Genomic DNA, 17,327 nt, shown 5'->3' on the forward strand with positions numbered 1-17,327 from the left:
TATTTTTGGATGTGGAACATAATGCACAAAGCAGAACATAATCTATTACTTAGAGCATTATGTGCACTGCGCTTTATGTACCAGGAGATGTTGTTTTCTAAAATCACCTGGAGCTTAAACATTGATCGGGGTGACAGAACATTGATTCAAAGTTAATTTGAAGCTGTTGCGCAATCCTAACAGTTCTGAATGCACAAAAAACCAACCAAACAAAAAACCTAACACCGAAAAAAAAAGAACAACGCTTGATTTGACACTAATTATCTTCACTTTGTGATGTTAAAAAGAGAGCTCAGCAGCAGCACAGTAGAGAGCCCTGGCTAAATGCAGTTCGGCGTGTGCCTGTTTTGTGTCCTTTCGGCACGTCTTACTGCGCTCCTGAGCCAAGCGCGCACCCGTGCTTTAACACGTAGCACGGCGCTCATTTCTCAGCCGATAATTACGGTCCTTGGCTACTGAGCACCCAACGCGCTTTGACTGCTGGAAGCTCCCTTCCTCGGAGTGAGGCAGTGCGGAACACGAGCTTGCACCCCGCACAGCCGACATGGACCTCACTGCCCCGCGCACAACAGCCCGGCCGAACAGGGCCGCGCCGGGCCGGGCCGGGCCCAGGCGTGAGGCGGTCCCCGCGGGCGGGGAGCGCCCGGGGCGGGGCAGGAGGAGCGGCCCGGCCCCCACCGCCCGCGCCGCCGGCGGAAGCCCCGCCGCGCCGCCGCGGAAGTGACGCCGCGCTCCGCCTCCCCGCTCCTTCCCCCTCCCCCTCCCGGCGGCGGCTCGGGAGCCGGGCGCGGCTGGCGGCGGCCCCGGGCGGGACCATGGCGGACGGTGTGGACCACATCGACATCTACGCCGATGTGGGCGAGGAGTTCAACCAGGTATGCGCGGCCCGCGGGCGCGGCCTTTCCGCTCCGCTCCGCTCCGCTCCCTTTCCTCGCCCGCCTTCGCAGCCGCGCCGCCTGCAGGGCCCTCAGCGCGGCGGCCGCGCCGCCGCCATTGTTCGGGCGCTCCCGCCGCCGCCGCCGAGCGCGGGGCTGCGCGGGCCCGGGGCGGGCGCGGCCTCACGCCCGGGCCGCGGGTGCCGGCGGCGGGCACGGCTGGGCGGAGAGCGCGCCTGGCGCTGAGAGGGGGCTGCTGGCGGGGCACTGGACGCGCCGCGGGCGAGCGCCTTCCTTCCCTCCCTCGCTTTTTCGCTTCTTCCCAACCTTCCTCCCTTTCTGACTTTCCTGCTCAGGGGCCGCTCCAGAGGGCTCTCCCGCGCCGGCTCGACGGACGGGACCCTCCCGGATGCGGCGGGGAGAGCGGCCCCTTCCCGCCGGCTGCGGAGGGGAAGCGCTGCCATTGTTCGCAGATGAATCAAAAAGCCGCCGAGCGGTGGCTGTTTCTCGGCCGCGCTTTGCGGGGGAGGTGGAACTAGTGCGGCTTTATTTTGCAGCACTGGAGAAAGTAGCCTGCTTTTTATATTTTCTTTTTTTGTTGTTTTCCTTATTCGTTATTATCTTCCATTTTAAAATGTTGCGCAAGCCTTTTTTAGAGGACGAGTTCCTATTTTGTTGAGGAAATGTGGATGAAATAAACAACTTTTCTGGATTATAAGTAGTCCAGTTTTCTAGTACTTTTTTTTTTTTTTTGCCTCTCATTTTTACCAAATAGCCGTGTGCCAACTTTCCTAGCGAAACACGATGTTTGTATCTGTTTTGCATGCCATCTGTCCTGTTAGCGAGTCCTGCACTTCTCCAGGTTGAGTTGCCCCAGATTGCTTTGTTCCTGCCCTAGAGCATAAATAACTGGGAACAACTGCACTTTCACGAACTTACAGGGCCCATCTGTATGCCAGCTTGCCCTACAGAGAGCTGGGAAGTAGGCAATGGTTTTGGAATTCACAGGTAGTCTGTAACTTTCTCAGCAACTTGTAACTTTCTCAGAAGACTTAATTTCTTCTGATCTCGATTAATACAGTAATTCTAAGTGTTAGTAATCTCATAAAGGTATACTATGAAAGAAGGCCATACTAAGGGGAGATGATGAAGAGGAGTGATTTGCTCTTATTTTGCCTGCATGTGAAGGTTTCTCCCTTACAGTTGAAGACCCATCATATGAATTTAAACAGGTGGACAAACACCATTCAGCGGAAGAGTACATTTTTTGAGATTCTGTGGTAACTTGAGTTTGGTTTAATAAATTCTAGACAAAACTGCTAACAAATGAAGTTTTTCAGGGAAAAAACCCTCACTTGAATCTGGTAGTGTTTGTGTAAATTCATGTGTGCAGAAGCCCTCAGAGTAGAATAGTTGTGTGCTGTAAGTATAGTGAAGAGAGGTAGTGCCAGAACAAAACTAATGGGGATGATCTGTTTCACTCACACGGTCCTGGTCTACTCAGATTGTCATTACTGTTGATATTCTCTGTGACCATGGTGGTGCAAATGAAGAGAGTCTTGTGATGATTTAGTTTAGCTTATTCCACCAGGCAGGGAACCTTTTTGCTTTTTTCACTGTATTCACCCCAGTTGCATCCCTGCTGGGTTTGCATTTCTGCAGTCTGTTTCTTCAGTTCATAAATCTTGCAAAATATAGGGCAGAAAGGTGAGAAGAGGCTAGTGCCCTTTTTTCCATTGGCTTGACTTTAAGGGTTTTGTTTGTTTGTTTTAGGGGGTTTTCTTCTGTGTTTTTGTCTGTTTCACACACACCCCTAAAAAATTGCTGTTTTTTCCTGTCCAGATTTCATTTTTGTGACTTTGTATTTAAAGTAATATTGTTGAACTGAGCAGGTCTTGAGACAATGTAAAAGTTTTACTGTGAGAGATTGACGCTTCTGCACATTCCCATTTCCTTCTGTCATATATGCAAGAAGGCGAGTTGTTGTATTAGTTACTACCTCTTAATTCTGACATCATTGAGAAAGGTTGTCTAGAAACTTTTATTCATGAATTATTGTTCCTGATTTGAAGCTGACAGCTTAAATGGATAAGGTGGAACATAGTTCTGTGGATGTGTGAAGATGACAGTTAAGAAAATGCTTAGGGAGAAAGCAAATTGCATTATTAATTTGTTTGTTTAGAGGGCATTTTACGGAACACCATATTTATAAAAAAGTTGTCTTTATTGAGTGAACTATTGTTTTTTGATTTTGTTGCTCTATGTTAATTTGAGTTACTAATATTTTTTTGAATTGGACTATAGAAACCCTTTCCACGGGTTTTGGCAGTAACAGGGACTGAAAAATATACTGTTGTGCTTTGCTCTTCTTGTGGATATGCAGTATATAACTGTATTTATGCCCAAGCTTTTGGGACTAAACTTTTGTTTGCATCTGGAGTTAACCTTTCATTTAGGATTTGTGACTGGGTGAACTTCCCTTGGTTGTTTTATCTTGTTCTGGGCCTCAAGGTGCTCATCCTTGAGGCTATTCTGGGATTTTTTTAATGCCTTTTTTCCAAGAGAAGGTGGGGAGGGATGTTCTGCTTGATTAGCACTAAATGAACCATAGATTATAAAGGTGAAATAAAGACCACAGAGCCATGGGTTTACAAGCTGGCTAAGATGGATGACAACTGTAAACTGTTTTGGGTCGTATTTAGTGTTGGTTGCAGTGAGCTGACTAACTTGATATCAGATCTTTTTAGTAAAAATGCATCTTGCCTATTCCATCTGAAGCTCATCGTCTGTCAGTGTTGCCTCTTACTCTTTTATTAACTTATTGTTCATCATAATCATATTTTTTGTCCTTGGGCTAACAGCTTTAGTCAATTTGGCTCTGACCAATTCCTTTTTTTTTTAATTGTGCCTTTTTTTTTTTTTTTTCTCGGAGACCTTGGTTGAGTAATTTTTCATTATTTTCTTCTAAGCTGGCTTCCCTATCCAGCAGTCTTTTCTATTTATTTAGTCTCATTTTGAGATGACAGTCTCATAAATGTAGTACTTCCTGCATGCATTGCTTGTGCCCTCTTAAAAATAGGTGTTGCATGGACTATTTTACCTTGAGCATCTCCCTACATGTTACACATCTTGCTCTTTAAGAGAGGGAGATCTGTGCTGCTTGTGAAAACTGTTACCTGCGTACAAATAGCTGAGGATGGCATTCTCTCCAGGGCGGAAGACCCTCAGTAAGCCTGGAGTGCTTTAGCAAATATTAGGCTGTGGTTTTATACACAAAACCCTAGACTGTTGCTGCATGATACAGAGATAATAAGGAGCTTGTGCAGGACACCAGTTTGGGTCTGACTTGAGGCTGCCTGCCGCTTCAGCCAGCCAACTGGGTTGCTTTCTGATGGTCATGAAGATTTGACCATGCATTGTCAAGTTCCCTGATGCTCTGAGCAGCTTTGCATTTCCCTCGCTCAGGGGCTTTTTTCCACATGCGCTCATGCATGTAGTTAAATAGTGAAAACTGTTTATTATGCACATGTAGTATACAAATATAAATCTTTCTGATCAGGAAGAGGATGCTAAAGAACTTAAGGATATCTTATTTTAATGCTGTGAAAAAGGTGCTTGCTTTGTTTATACTCTTAATGAGTAAACTTGAATAGTTGCATTGTGGATATGTGTAAACATACCTGTAGTGTTCTATTTTGATATTTAAATGCTAACAAATTAGGAATGAAAGAGTTTTGACTTTGTATTTTGTAACTGGAATAAGATGGAATAAGCAGTTAAGAGGCTAATTATCTGAAAACTACATTATCTAAGGAATGTGTTAGTTACTCTCTTGACTTCAGCTCTGTAACACAGAAAATTTTTTTGTGTGTGATAAATAATAAAAGCTAGCATTTAGTGGCCAGCTAAAGCCAGTTATTAAAAACAGCCTTTATATCATAAAGACAGGTGTCTTATCATGGGAGGGGATGGATACATTGTGGTATAATAAATTTCTACTCAGAAGGGCTGTCCTGGTCATAAAAAACATAAGCTGGCAGACCTGCATGTGTTATAAAATATGTACACAATACATTATGGCATATGCATTTTGCCAATTCTGCTGAAAGGGGCCCTGGGAAGACACCATTTCTGTATATTGGTAAATACCAAACTCCAGAAAAACTTGATACCTTCTTATCTGGCACCTCTTCATTTTGTTTTAATATGAAGAGTGATACTACGTATGTTTAGTTTGTATTTTTGACTGCTTGTGAATTTTTAGTTATTCTTTGTAACTCTGTAATTACTCTGTAATTTTTAGTTACAAGGGATCAGGTCGCTTGAATTTTGGTGCTGTGCCAGTTGCAGAGCCAAGAGCATTTGGGCCTATAGAGTAAACATGAATTCTGTGGTCTAACAAACTTGTCCACTGTGCTGGATGTTTCTGCCATAGGCAGTTTGCTGTTTTAGAAGTATCAAAGGCTGTCTTTTTTGTTAATGTTCCAGTTCGTATGTTCAGACAGTTAATCAAAACCAGAAAGGTTTTTGTCTATAACTTGTTATTCTTTGGGACCTACAAACTTTTTTTTTTATAAGCGAGGATGGTAGCATGTGTTTAGAGTTTTTGACCACAAATATTGTAACTCGAGTGAACAAAAAAGGCAAGGGGGAAGCTGGATAGTTTGTTTTTCTCTCTTTTTTTTTTTTCTCAGAAGCAACAGCAAATATTTTTCATGAAACTTTTATTTACCTCACTAATTTTTTAAAATGTGTTTTTGAAGGTGTAAGTTAGTGTTTTACTCTTAAATTGGACAAAGTTCTGCAGAAAAAGCAAGTCTCACAGACCTATGGACAGCTTAAAGAAATTTTGCTTAACAACAACAAAAGCCATTTCCAAAACAGCGCTTGAAAACTGAGTGGTTCTCTGCAGCTCTGGGGAGTATGACTGCTAAGTTGCAAAAAAGAAATAACATGTTTAGTTTGTCCCTTCTGGACATGAAGTTCCATATGTTTATGGCTTTCATATTGGAATGTTTTGCCCATTCCACTTATTCGCACCGAATGTGGAATTTCAGTTCTGATTTTAAGACTAAGTATTTCAGACTGCGGTCTAGTTAAAACATAGACTTTGGAAATGCATTATTGTCTGTTGTGGTTTTAGAGGGGGCCAGAACAGTGGTGCGCACTTTATTTCTTAGCATGTTTATCTGCAGGATTGTGAATTACAGTAATTGAGCAGAAATAATTTCTATTCATGCTTGATGTCCTTCTTGTAACTAAGGAAGTTGGAAGAGGTCAAAATTGGTTCCTGATAGAGGCAGAGCATTTGTTTAAATAGCTGAGAAGTAACACTTCCTGTACTCTTTTTTTCCTTTTCTGCATCTAGGAAGGAAGGGTGTGGTTAGGTAAGTTTCCACAGATCACGTATGAAGGAGAAAGGGTTGTTGGATCTTGTGCAACATCCACCAGGACATCTCTCTCCTGTCTACACTTGGGAGTTGCTGGTTCAGGTCATTCTTAATCATCTAAGCACACACCTTGCTGACAGATTGGTAACTGAATGAATTCCATGCTGGCTGCAAAACCAGCACAATGTAAGAAATTATAGTGAACAACATCAGGTTTTCTCTTGTGTCTTTATTTAAATTAAGACGCTGGTGCTATTAGGCACTTTGCCTACCCTGCCCCTCTCTCAATTACATGCAGACTCTGCTGCCTTAATAATTCTCTCCCTTCACTGATAGTCACCTGAAAGCCTGTGTGATACAAATGATCTGTTTCAAGGAGTTTCTTGTCACTAGGGGAGTGCAGCAGAGCTGCAGCGGACTTCTGCCTGCTCTGGTATTTTGGCAATGCTGACTTCAGAGAGATAGGTTAGTGTACATACATCTGCTGTAAGATTGGTGATTGTTTGCATCTGTCTACCAAGACGAAATTCTACTTTCCTAAAGTCATCGTTCATATACACAGATAACGAGAATTACTGCACATTTAGCAGAGGACTTCCTTAACTGCCTCGTGACATCAACCCTAATCTAGCTGTAAGATGCCATGTTTAGGCCTGTCTCAGGCAGTTCCATGAACCTGATTTCATTAGCTATGGTGATAGGAGGAATCTAAACTGAGAACTGGACAGACTAGGTGAAATATGAAACCCTTAATTTAATAGTGATAAGCTTACCTTAAGAAGGAGATTTTTCTACTGAAGTTTATTGGGACAGTGCAGCTTACTGAGGATTAAATCTACTTGATTGACAATGCCAAAACTCAGTTTACCTGTTTGTTGAGGTTTTTTAAATTAGCATTATTTGTTTTAGTTACATTTCCCCTATATGAGCAGTAGTTGATAATATTTTCATACAGAGAGTGGATCTTGTGGTCACGACTGTGGATATATTGGGTTTGCAGCAAACATCGTTAACTTTGCAGCCTGTGTCTTGTGGAGTCCAGTTTGGTTCTCTCTAGCTGCCATATCTGGTACCTTGAACTATTCTATATAGAATGCTTCTGTGAGTTTCTAGATACAAATTCATAGTGTGTGCTGAAATATCTGTGATACCAAAATCTGGTGAGGCGCAGTTTCTGTTCTGGAGTAGGGTATGAGAGTCCAGTAAACTGGGAGGAGTTGGCTTAGAGGGGCAATTGCTGCTTGCGGATGGACTTGGGCATTGGTCAGCACATGGTGAGCAATTGTGTTATGTATCAATTGTCTGTCTTGTCCATTATTTCATCTCTTTTTGTTGTCTTCTTTTTCATCATCACCATTATTATTTATATATTTTACTTTATTTCAGTTATTAAATTGTTCTAGTCTCAACCCACAGGTTTTACCTCTTCACCAGTTCTCTTCCCCTGTTCCACAGGGTTTGGGGGGTGGAGTGAGGAAGTGCCTGTGTGGTACTTAGTTGCTGGCTGGAGTTAAACCACGATAGCCCTTTTTTTGTCACCCATCGTGGGACTTGACAGGTTGAGAAAACAACAAATCTGGTTAGAACATGTTAGAACAAATTTGTTATAAGCATTCATTATATTAGTTTAATAGTCACTGGACACAATGTTGATTTTATGCTCTCAACTGTTCTGCTGGTTCTCAGAGCTCCATCATTTAACTCCGTATTTCCACTGTGTGCTCCCTGTTGTGCTGTTTTTCCTGTGGGATACTGGTCTAGTGGTAAAAGGTTATTGTGTTGTATTTTAACGTAAGCAATCTGGTCTAGTGGAAGATATTCCTGCCCGCAGCTGGGGGCTTGGAACTAAGCCATTCAGTGATCCTATGAACACTGACGTATGATATGACAGAATTGCTGGTTGTGAAAGTAATCTATTACTTGTACTCAGCCCTGCTGTCATCTTTGTACTTTGTGAGTGATCTGTTGGAAACTATTAATGATTACACCTTTTACCTTTCATCCTCTGAGAGTTAACCTGCGGAGGAGATATGATCCCACATCTTCTCTTCTCTGCCAGGCTAATGACAATAGCTCTTGAAAATTTTGAATATCCTTGGGATGTTGAAACAAGCATGGCCCTATGGCCAGGATCCACAATTGTGTGCCAGGTCTTGTTTAGGATTAAGCAACTATTTGCAGCTACTCAAACCCCATGACAGGCACTGTGGCTACTCAAACCTTGGTGGCAGGTGCTGCAGCTGCTCAGATCCTTGTAATGGGTGATGCAGCTGAACCAGAGCACCAACCCCTGCTGATATCAGTCACCCCTTTCCACCAGAAGAAATGGACACGAGACAGCTTGTTTAGTGAAGGAGAACAAAGCAGGGCCATCACAAGAACAGGAGGAAGAGGCAGAACAAGGGGGAACCACTCAGTCCCTATTCCTGAGAGAGCTGTGGGATATGCAGAAAGATTTCAGCCATCAAGCAGGTGAGCATGTGATCACCTGACTGCTCAGATGCTGGGTACCAGGGCTGGTAGCTCAGAATTGGAGGGTAGGGAAACCAAGCAGCTGGGATCACCTTCTAGGGAAGGGGGCATTGACAAGGCACTTGGCAAAGGGCCACAAGTCCTCAGCCTTTGGGAGGCAACTCCTGTGGAGTGTGAAGGAAACACATCCCTTCAAGGAAGATGTTCTGTGTCACCCAGGCAAGTGGGCCACCACAGTGGTATCCAGTACCTTTGTTATGACCCAGACAATGCACAGTCACCCACAGACCCAGAAGAATTCCAGCACATGTGGCCTGTGCAGCAGAAACTTGTCCAGATCACGCCATTGTCGTATGCTGAGTTTGCAGGAATGTATGGATCCTGTGGTCTGGCACGTCAGGCCCACAGGAGTGTAAGGCTCTAGTGCACAGGGTACCCCAATGCCATCCAGCTCTGCAGGGGCAGAACCTATTTCTGTTTCTGGAGGGAGAGAGGGGGATCCCAACAGCTGACCATATGGGAGGTTGAAGTGAGCCTGTCTGGGAATGTGTGGCAAAAGCACTCCACTGTGTCTGGCCTGGAGGTTCTGTGCATTCCTGGCATAGACTGTCTCAGGAGAGGGTATTTCAAGGACCCGGAAGGGTACTGGTGGGTGTTCAGTACCACTGCCTTGGAGGCGGAGGAAGTTAAGCAGCTGCCTGCCTTGCCTGGTCTCTCAGACGACCCTTCTCTTGTGGGCTTGCTGAAGGTCAGAGAAATGTGCTGGACACTACCACGGTGTTACTCCAGCAGCAGCATTGCACCGAGACACCATTATTCCCATCCACAAGCTGATTTATCAACTGGAGAGTCAAGTGGTGATGAGCAGGACCAGGCCATACGGCCAGTGGGAAGGTATAACGGAGAGTGGAGACTAATAGTGAGCTATGGTGGCTTGAATGAAGTCATGCTGTGGCTGAGTGCTGCGTACTGGACGTGCCGGAGTCAAAAGCTGCCACAATCGATATTGCTAATGCGTTTCTATACCTTTGACAGGCCACAATTTGCTTTCCCTTCAAGGAATGTCCAGTAGACCTGGAATCCAGAGCCCCAGCGGTGGGAACATAGCCCTACCAGTTCTGTGGACTGATCCATACTGGATTGGAACAGGGTGAAGTTCTGGAACACCTGCAGTGCACTGATAATATCATCATGTGGGGCCCTACAGCAGCAAAAATTTTTGAGAAAGGGAAGAAAATAGTCCAAATTATTCCAAAAGCTGATTTTACCATAAAACAATGTAAGGTCAAGGGACCTGCATGAGAGATTGAGTTTTTAGGAGTAAAATGGCAAGATGGATGTTGTCAGATTGCAGTGGATGTGATCAAGAAAATAGCAGCAATGTCTCCACCGACTAGTAAGAAACAAACACAAGGTTTTTTAGGTGTTGTGGGTTTTTGGAGAATGCACATATTCCAGATTAAAGTCTAATTGTAAGCCCTCTCTATGAAATGACCTACAAGAAGAATGATTTTAAATGAGGCCCTGAGCAGCAACAAGCTTTTGAACAAATTAAATGGGACATAGTTCGTGCAACAGCCCCCTGGCCAGTCTGGGCAGGGCAAGATGTAAAAATGTGCTCTATGCTGCAGCCGGGGTGAATTGCCCTACCTGGAGTGTCTGGCAGAAAGCACCAGGGGAAACTACGGTCCATCTCCAGTCCTCTCTCTTTGGAATTGGGGGTACATAGTATCTGAGGCCTCCTACACTCCAGCTGAAAGAGATATTGGAATGTAATCAAGGGGCTTGAGCTGCTTTGGAAGGGATTGGTGCTGAAGCACAGCTACTCCTGAGACTCCAGCACAGCTCCTCCAGCTCCCCAGCGACTGCCAGTGCTGGACTGGGTGTTCAAAGGAAGGGTCTTCTCTACATGTCATGCAGCTGGGGCTACATGAAATAAGTAGGTTGCAGTGACCACATAATGAGCTCAAATAGGAAATCCCAGTTGACCAAGAATCTTGGAAGTGATCATGGACTATCAAGAAGACAAAGATTTCGGAATGTCACTAGAGGAAGAGATAACGTGCTGAAGGGGCCCCACTGTATAATAAACTACCAGAAAATGAGATGCAATACACCTCATTTACTGATGGGTCCTCCTGTACTGTAGGAAAGCATCAGATGGAAGAACATCATGCCCAGTACCTAAACTGGTGGGATTGGGTGGAAGGGGCTGATGAGTGCTCAGGGACTGGCAGTTTATTTTATTTCATGTCGGTTTTTAAACTGTTCTTACCCCACAGGTTTTACCTTTTTCTGTTTTTTCTCACCCATCCCACGGAGTGGTTGGGGAGAGAGAAGTCAATGAGCAACTGTGTGGTACTTAGTTGCAATGTGGGGTTGAACCATGACACTTACGCTTTCTAATGTATGCAATTTTGGGAGTAGGGCTTGTGGATTTTTTGATTTCTGCTTGTATTACAAGGGCAAAAGTATTGCAGTGGCAAACAGTGGCCAGAAGTATTTTTTTCCACATAAGTTTAGAATATAATAGGAGTCATAAGAATTTTACATGTTTTGATGTGGATGAAACTGGAGCTTAGCTTTTCAGCAGGGATGTTGTGTAGGTGGTGGATCAGACTGTCTGTGGAACATGGCAATTATCACAACTTTTTGCTTCAATGAGTTCTAAGAGTAATATTAATTGTAATCAAGATGTCTTTTTTATTTTAGGAGGCTGAATATGGTGGGCATGATCAGATTGATTTATATGATGATGTAATTTCTCCATCTGCAAATAATGGAGATGCTCCAGAGGATCGCGATTACATGGATTCTCTTCCACCATCTGTTGGGGATGATGTAGGTAAAGGAGCTGCACCAAATGTTGTCTATACGTATACTGGAAAGAGAATTGCCTTGTACATTGGAAATCTCACTTGGGTAAGTATCTTACTGCTGGTTAGTTGTAGACAGGAATTTTAATTATGGATGTAACTATTTTTAAGTTTTTTTTTGCTTTAAAATGTTTTATATGAAATATTATGAGTATAAAAAATCAGGTGGTTTTGTTTTTGTTGTTGGTTTGGTTTTCTTTAATTTTTATTTGTGGTTGCGGGTTTTTTTTTTCCTTTTACTTGAAATTTGGTGAGCCTATCTGGAGCTGTTGTGATGTCAAATCAAGAAAATCTTCAGTAAATATAAACTTCAGAGTTTCTGTCATGTTTTAAGTGTTATGAAGGGATATTTGTGATAATATGTTCTTAAGGTTTTCAGAGAACCGAATGAAAGAAGAGAACAAGTTTAAACTATTAAATACTTCATGCCTGTGAATACGTCAAGGTTATTAAACAAATCCAATTTTTAGTAAACTCTTGCTGAAGGTTTTAGTTTAAAAGGAGGTTGAAGGTTCTCTAGGATTTTCTTGAAATTACTTTTCACATTTTTCCAGGGCCTTTTCCGTCGGCAGTGACTCTTTCAGCCTAACTGTTTTCAGGTATTTGTCTTGAGGCTTATTTCTCCATCCAACAAGAACAGGTTTATGATAACTCACTGAACTGCAGTCACCCTTAAGACAATTACCTTTGTTAGAATGAAAGCATTTTAAAATCAATTACAGTTAAGCAAACAGTGCAAGAGCTGGTCAGTAGCTGAATTAAGTGGAAATTTTATCTGTTTACAGGAAACCAAGTTCTTCAGGGCTCACATATGCAAAATTCTGTTTTAAAAGATAAATAAAAACATGAGTTTTTTTCCTTTCTGATATTTTCTTACTAGGATTAAACTTGAAAAAGAATACTTTATGGGTGTTTTTTTCATTAGTTATTACATTATTCCGGGAGCTAATAGGTAAGTAAAGGACCTGACTGTTGGGTTGTCCCATTGTGAAATATATGAATGGAATCAGTAAAATGTACATGAATTAGGTGAACTAATAGTTGAATTGTAAAATAAAAATGACTACTCCAAAAGTCAGAATACATTGACATCCTGAATAAAGTATTCCTGTGGATCAGTTTCACACACACACACTCAAAAATCCATGGAAATTTTAATTGCCCTTTGCCTGATGTTTTAGATAAGCTCTCATAGTTGAATATTAAAAATATTTTTCAGTGGACAACAGATGAAGACTTAACTGAAGCAGTTCATTCACTGGGGGTAAATGATATTTTGGAGATAAAATTTTTTGAAAATCGTGCTAATGGCCAATCTAAAGGGTAAGAACTTGTCATTTGTTTTTTCTGTATGTGGATTGAAGTTTGGGAGGGGAAGGAGTTCTCAGTTTTCATAATTGTCAGTCTTTGAACTGCTAATCTTAGCTTATTGATCCAGAAATGATTGGGCATATCATTTCATACTAATGAATTAAATTTCAGGTATAAATTCTTGTGATGGTATTGCGTGTCTCATTATTTTGTGAGTTAAAGCTTGTTCATCATCTTCATTTAAGACTGTTCCTAGATTTTAGTTGGTGTGGTGGTGATTCTTGTTTTTCTTCACTGTAAATGCTATTCTCCCAACCTTCATTATGAAATCTTTCTTTACATCTTTATTTTCCATTAGCTTTTTGAAGTGCTTGAGCCCATTTTTCACTGATAACCTAAATTTCACTGCATAAATGTGCCTTTCTGTCCCTTTAACAGTAATGAGCACGCAGTGTATGCTTAATAACTTGGTCGTATGAATTCATTATGTAGTCTGTTGATACTCCACCAAAAAGCTGCCTTTGTTGTGATAAATATTGATGCATCTTGTACTTCTCTTTTGTTTTCTTCTTTTATGTCCTAGAATAAGTTATTTTATCTGCTCCGAAAACTGGACTAAGACCTGGGAGACAATTTTGGTGTCTAGTTTTCAAGTATTCTTTCGCTTACTGTGTGCAATCTTTTTCATGAGGTGTCAGGATATCAGAAAATGGAAAAATTGTGTTGTAACTTTCTTCGTTTCCTTTCAGGTTTGCCCTTGTGGGTGTGGGATCGGAAGCATCCTCCAAAAAGTTGATGGATTTGCTGCCTAAAAGAGAATTGCATGGGCAGAATCCTGTTGTAACTCCGTGTAATAAACAGTTTCTGAGTCAATTTGAAATGCAGTCAAGGAAAAGTAAGCTTTTCTTAGGTGCTGTCTTGGAAAAGCAGAAAAAGTAGAATGGCAGGTTTTTAGCTCAGCATCTTACAATTCCTACACGTTTTAAAATAGCTATAAAATACTCAGAGTCCAGGTGAATGAAGTAATATCTTTGTTTAAAGAAATCACTTCATACACGGAAGAGCTGCTGCATTCTGAAAGAAGGTTGCAGCTTTGTGCAGCTCTTAACATCTGGAGATGCTTTCTCAATTTCTTGTGGACATAATCTGAAAAAAAAAAGGCACAAGAGCATTTAGAAATTTAACATTTGTAGACAAACTGGACTAAATTCTAATGTGTGGACTGTCTGTGTTTATGACAGAATGGGGAAGAGCGGTTCTGTGTTGTACTTCAGCACCATGTCTTGTGTTTCCCAGTCCTAATCATTTGTAGTGTTGGGCTTCATGGAAGGAAGAGACTGGCAGTCTCTCCAGATCCTCTTCCTTTAGTGTGTCCTTTAGTGTGGAGCATAGTATTTTAGCAAAGAATGTTTTCCTCCCCAAATGCATTGGGTTTGGGTATGGGGAGCAAGTTGGTGCTCATAAGGTCATACTTTAGCACTTCAGATCGAGTGTTGAAATGCTTTAACCTATTTCAATGTATGTGATGACGCTTCTGCTTTTCCGTTGCAGCCACACAGTCTGGCCAGATGTCTGGGGAAGGTAAAGCTGGTCCCCCAGGAGGAAGCTCACGAGCAGCATTTCCACCTAGTAATAGAGGTCGGGGCCGTTTTCCAGGTGCCATTCCAGGTGGAGACAGATTCCCTGGACCGGCAGGGCCAGGAGGGCCACCACCACCTTTCCCAGGTAAAATTATTCATATATAGAGTTTCAGTCTTACTTGTGTTTTCTTGTTTCAGTGTGGCATACTTATTTGGGAAATGATAAAGATCAAGGCAATTCATGAACCATAATCAGTGTTCACAGCTAGATTGTAGGATTTGACTGTTCCTTTGTTGCTATTCACCAGAAAGTTGTACTTACTAAATTTGATAGCAAGATAAGAGCTTTTTTAGATACATTCTTTATACTATGTTAATATATGTATTTTAAGTATGAAAAAAATTAAAATAGATCATGTTAGCAAGTAGATTTGGCTTTAATGTAGTATAGTTCAGATTTTCTTATTTGCTATATGTGCTGAGAATGCCTGTGTGGCAGCATGTAAAGTAACTAATTTCCTTACTGTAGTACAAGTTTGCACGTGATCAGAAATTCAGCTTTGATTCATGCCCACTGATAGGTCTGTTAGTTGGCACCAGAAATTTGAAGATGAGGTCTTCATGCTTAGTTAGGTATCTGATATGGAAGAAATCTGTTAAACAATTAGCTTTGCACTGCAGTGAAGTTCTTTTTTCAGCTGACATATTTTTTAGTAAATGTCATTCAGTAATGAATTGTCTACCAACAGTCCAAGAGACATAGTCAAATTGAAAAACCAGTAATGAGAATCTAAGAGTAGGTTTGGATACTGCATTTACATTACTTTCTCCGATACAGCTTCTCCCATATTTTTAATATCCTAAGCCCCATATGAAAGACTAGCTGCAGTAAGATGCAATGGTTTCTAGCTTTTGTAATCTTCTTGTGGGTTTTGGAAACAACAGCAGATGATTAAGTGATTTGAGGAGGGGAGTTGTCCGTTTTCAAGATAATGCTGTTCACTTTAGATATCTGTAGATATCTAGTATCAATAGATACAGATAAGTTAAAAATTTTCTAATCTACTGGACCCAAAGCGGGAACATGCATGTCTTGTACATGTTGCACAATGTTCAGGGAGGGAGGGTTGCTTTCTTTTTCTTTTGTCATTGTTTTTAAGAATAAAAAAAAGGAAGCATTTTAAAGAATTTTATTTCTTTGTATTTATTCACTCAATTTTATTTGTTGTTTTTTGTTTTGTTTGTTTTTGTTGTTTTTTTTTAATTTTAGCTGGACAAACTCCCCCACGTCCACCCTTAGGTCCTCCTGGCCCACCAGGCCCACCAGGCCCTCCACCTCCTGGTCAGGTCCTCCCACCTCCATTAGCTGGACCTCCTAATCGTGGTGATCGTCCACCACCACCAGTTCTGTTTCCAGGACAGCCTTTTGGTCAGCCTCCACTTGGGCCACTTCCTCCAGGCCCTCCTCCACCAGTTCCAGGCTATGGGCCACCACCAGGTCCACCACCACCTCAGCAGGGTCCACCTCCACCTCCGGGTCCATTTCCCCCTCGTCCGCCTGGCCCTCTTGGCCCACCCCTGACTCTTGCACCTCCTCCACATCTCCCTGGGCCACCTCCAGGTGCTCCACCACCGGCACCACATGTGAATCCAGCTTTCTTCCCCCCACCTGCCAATAGTGGCATACCCACTTCAGACAGCCGTGGCCCACCTCCAACAGATCCATATGGCCGACCTCCACCATATGACAGAGGTGACTATGGGCCACCTGGAAGGTGAGTTCTTTTGGTCTAATGTGTTTGGGTCGCATATTTTACTCCTCTTGTTGGAAGCATTTGATTTTTCCCTTCTAATGCAGATGTTAGGAACAATTAGAAGTAGGGCCAAAAGGGATCCCACCAGTCCTGTAGTTTGCCCCTTCTAACTTCTCCAGGGGAATAAATCTGAGAAACATGTTTGCAGCAGGAAGAAAATCCTGAAATTCAACACCAGTAATCTTACTTTCCCTTTTCAGCTCTGAACTGTTTGTCTTTGCTTTATTTGGCAATGTTATCATTCCATGTGTTCTACATGTAAACTTACGTATCACTTCTTATGCAGTAGCTTCTGGTTGTGCTTGTCTTAACTTGAAATTCTGACTTACCTGTATCATCATGCTTTGCAGGCTGCCTTTTAAGAATGCTCTGGAGTTTTCTTTTTCAAATATGTGCATATGTTGAGGTCTTACCAAGCTCATACCATTTTCATCTTTCAGCAGCATTGCTCGTCCCTTTTTTCTTCAGGATTTAATTAAAACTTAGTGTTTGTCTTAAAAGCCAGGTGTGAATTTACTGCAAGACTTTTACCTTCCTTTCCTACCAAGATGTTTCTGCTCGTTTGGTGCAGTCTTGCTGTGTTTGTAGCAGTGGCTTCTTCTATGGTTAATCCTATCTGTGACAGAATTCTTAAGTCCCTGACTTGACTTGTCAAGTTTTTCACTTCTTGTTTGAAACATCTTTTTCATCTGTGATTTCAAGCATCTCTGTCTCGCTGCTGTTTCTTGATTTTCACCATATTTGTATTTGTCAAAAATTTTGGCATAAATTGTAAGAGAGACAATTTTACATAGTTAGATTTGAATTTTTCAGTAGTAATTTTATTGCTAGCATGAGACACACTTTTCTGGCTTAAAATGTTTTCTGCAAAGATGCTTTGCTGTGATTCTTTTTTTACCACAAAGTTTAAATCCTGCCCAAGCATTTGTACATGTGATGTTCATACAAAAAAAACCCTATAGAAATTCAAGCATTTGGCTTAATTGCCTGAAATATAAGACTATAAGGT

The 17,327-nt window shown here is 42.0% G+C and overlaps 1 protein-coding gene across 4 annotated transcripts in view; it reads left to right on the forward strand.

Annotated features, from left to right (window-relative positions):
* Positions 1-742: 742 nt before the first annotated feature.
* The window catches only part of CPSF6 (cleavage and polyadenylation specific factor 6), a 31,516-nt gene continuing 14,931 nt past the window's right edge, over positions 743-17,327 (forward strand). For all 4 annotated transcript variants that reach the window (XM_068998833.1, XM_068998840.1, XM_068998847.1 and 1 more), the window contains exons 1-6: positions 743-875; positions 11,450-11,659; positions 12,833-12,936; positions 13,674-13,819; positions 14,476-14,649; positions 15,775-16,279. In XM_068998833.1, coding sequence (XP_068854934.1) covers positions 816-875; positions 11,450-11,659; positions 12,833-12,936; positions 13,674-13,819; positions 14,476-14,649; positions 15,775-16,279 — 1,199 coding nt within the window. In that variant the 5' untranslated portion in view covers positions 743-815. The remainder of the gene's footprint in view (positions 876-11,449; positions 11,660-12,832; positions 12,937-13,673; positions 13,820-14,475; positions 14,650-15,774; positions 16,280-17,327) is intronic.

This window comes from Aphelocoma coerulescens, chromosome 1A (assembly GCF_041296385.1).
Source record: "Aphelocoma coerulescens isolate FSJ_1873_10779 chromosome 1A, UR_Acoe_1.0, whole genome shotgun sequence".
Taxonomy (NCBI): domain Eukaryota; kingdom Metazoa; phylum Chordata; class Aves; order Passeriformes; family Corvidae; genus Aphelocoma; species Aphelocoma coerulescens.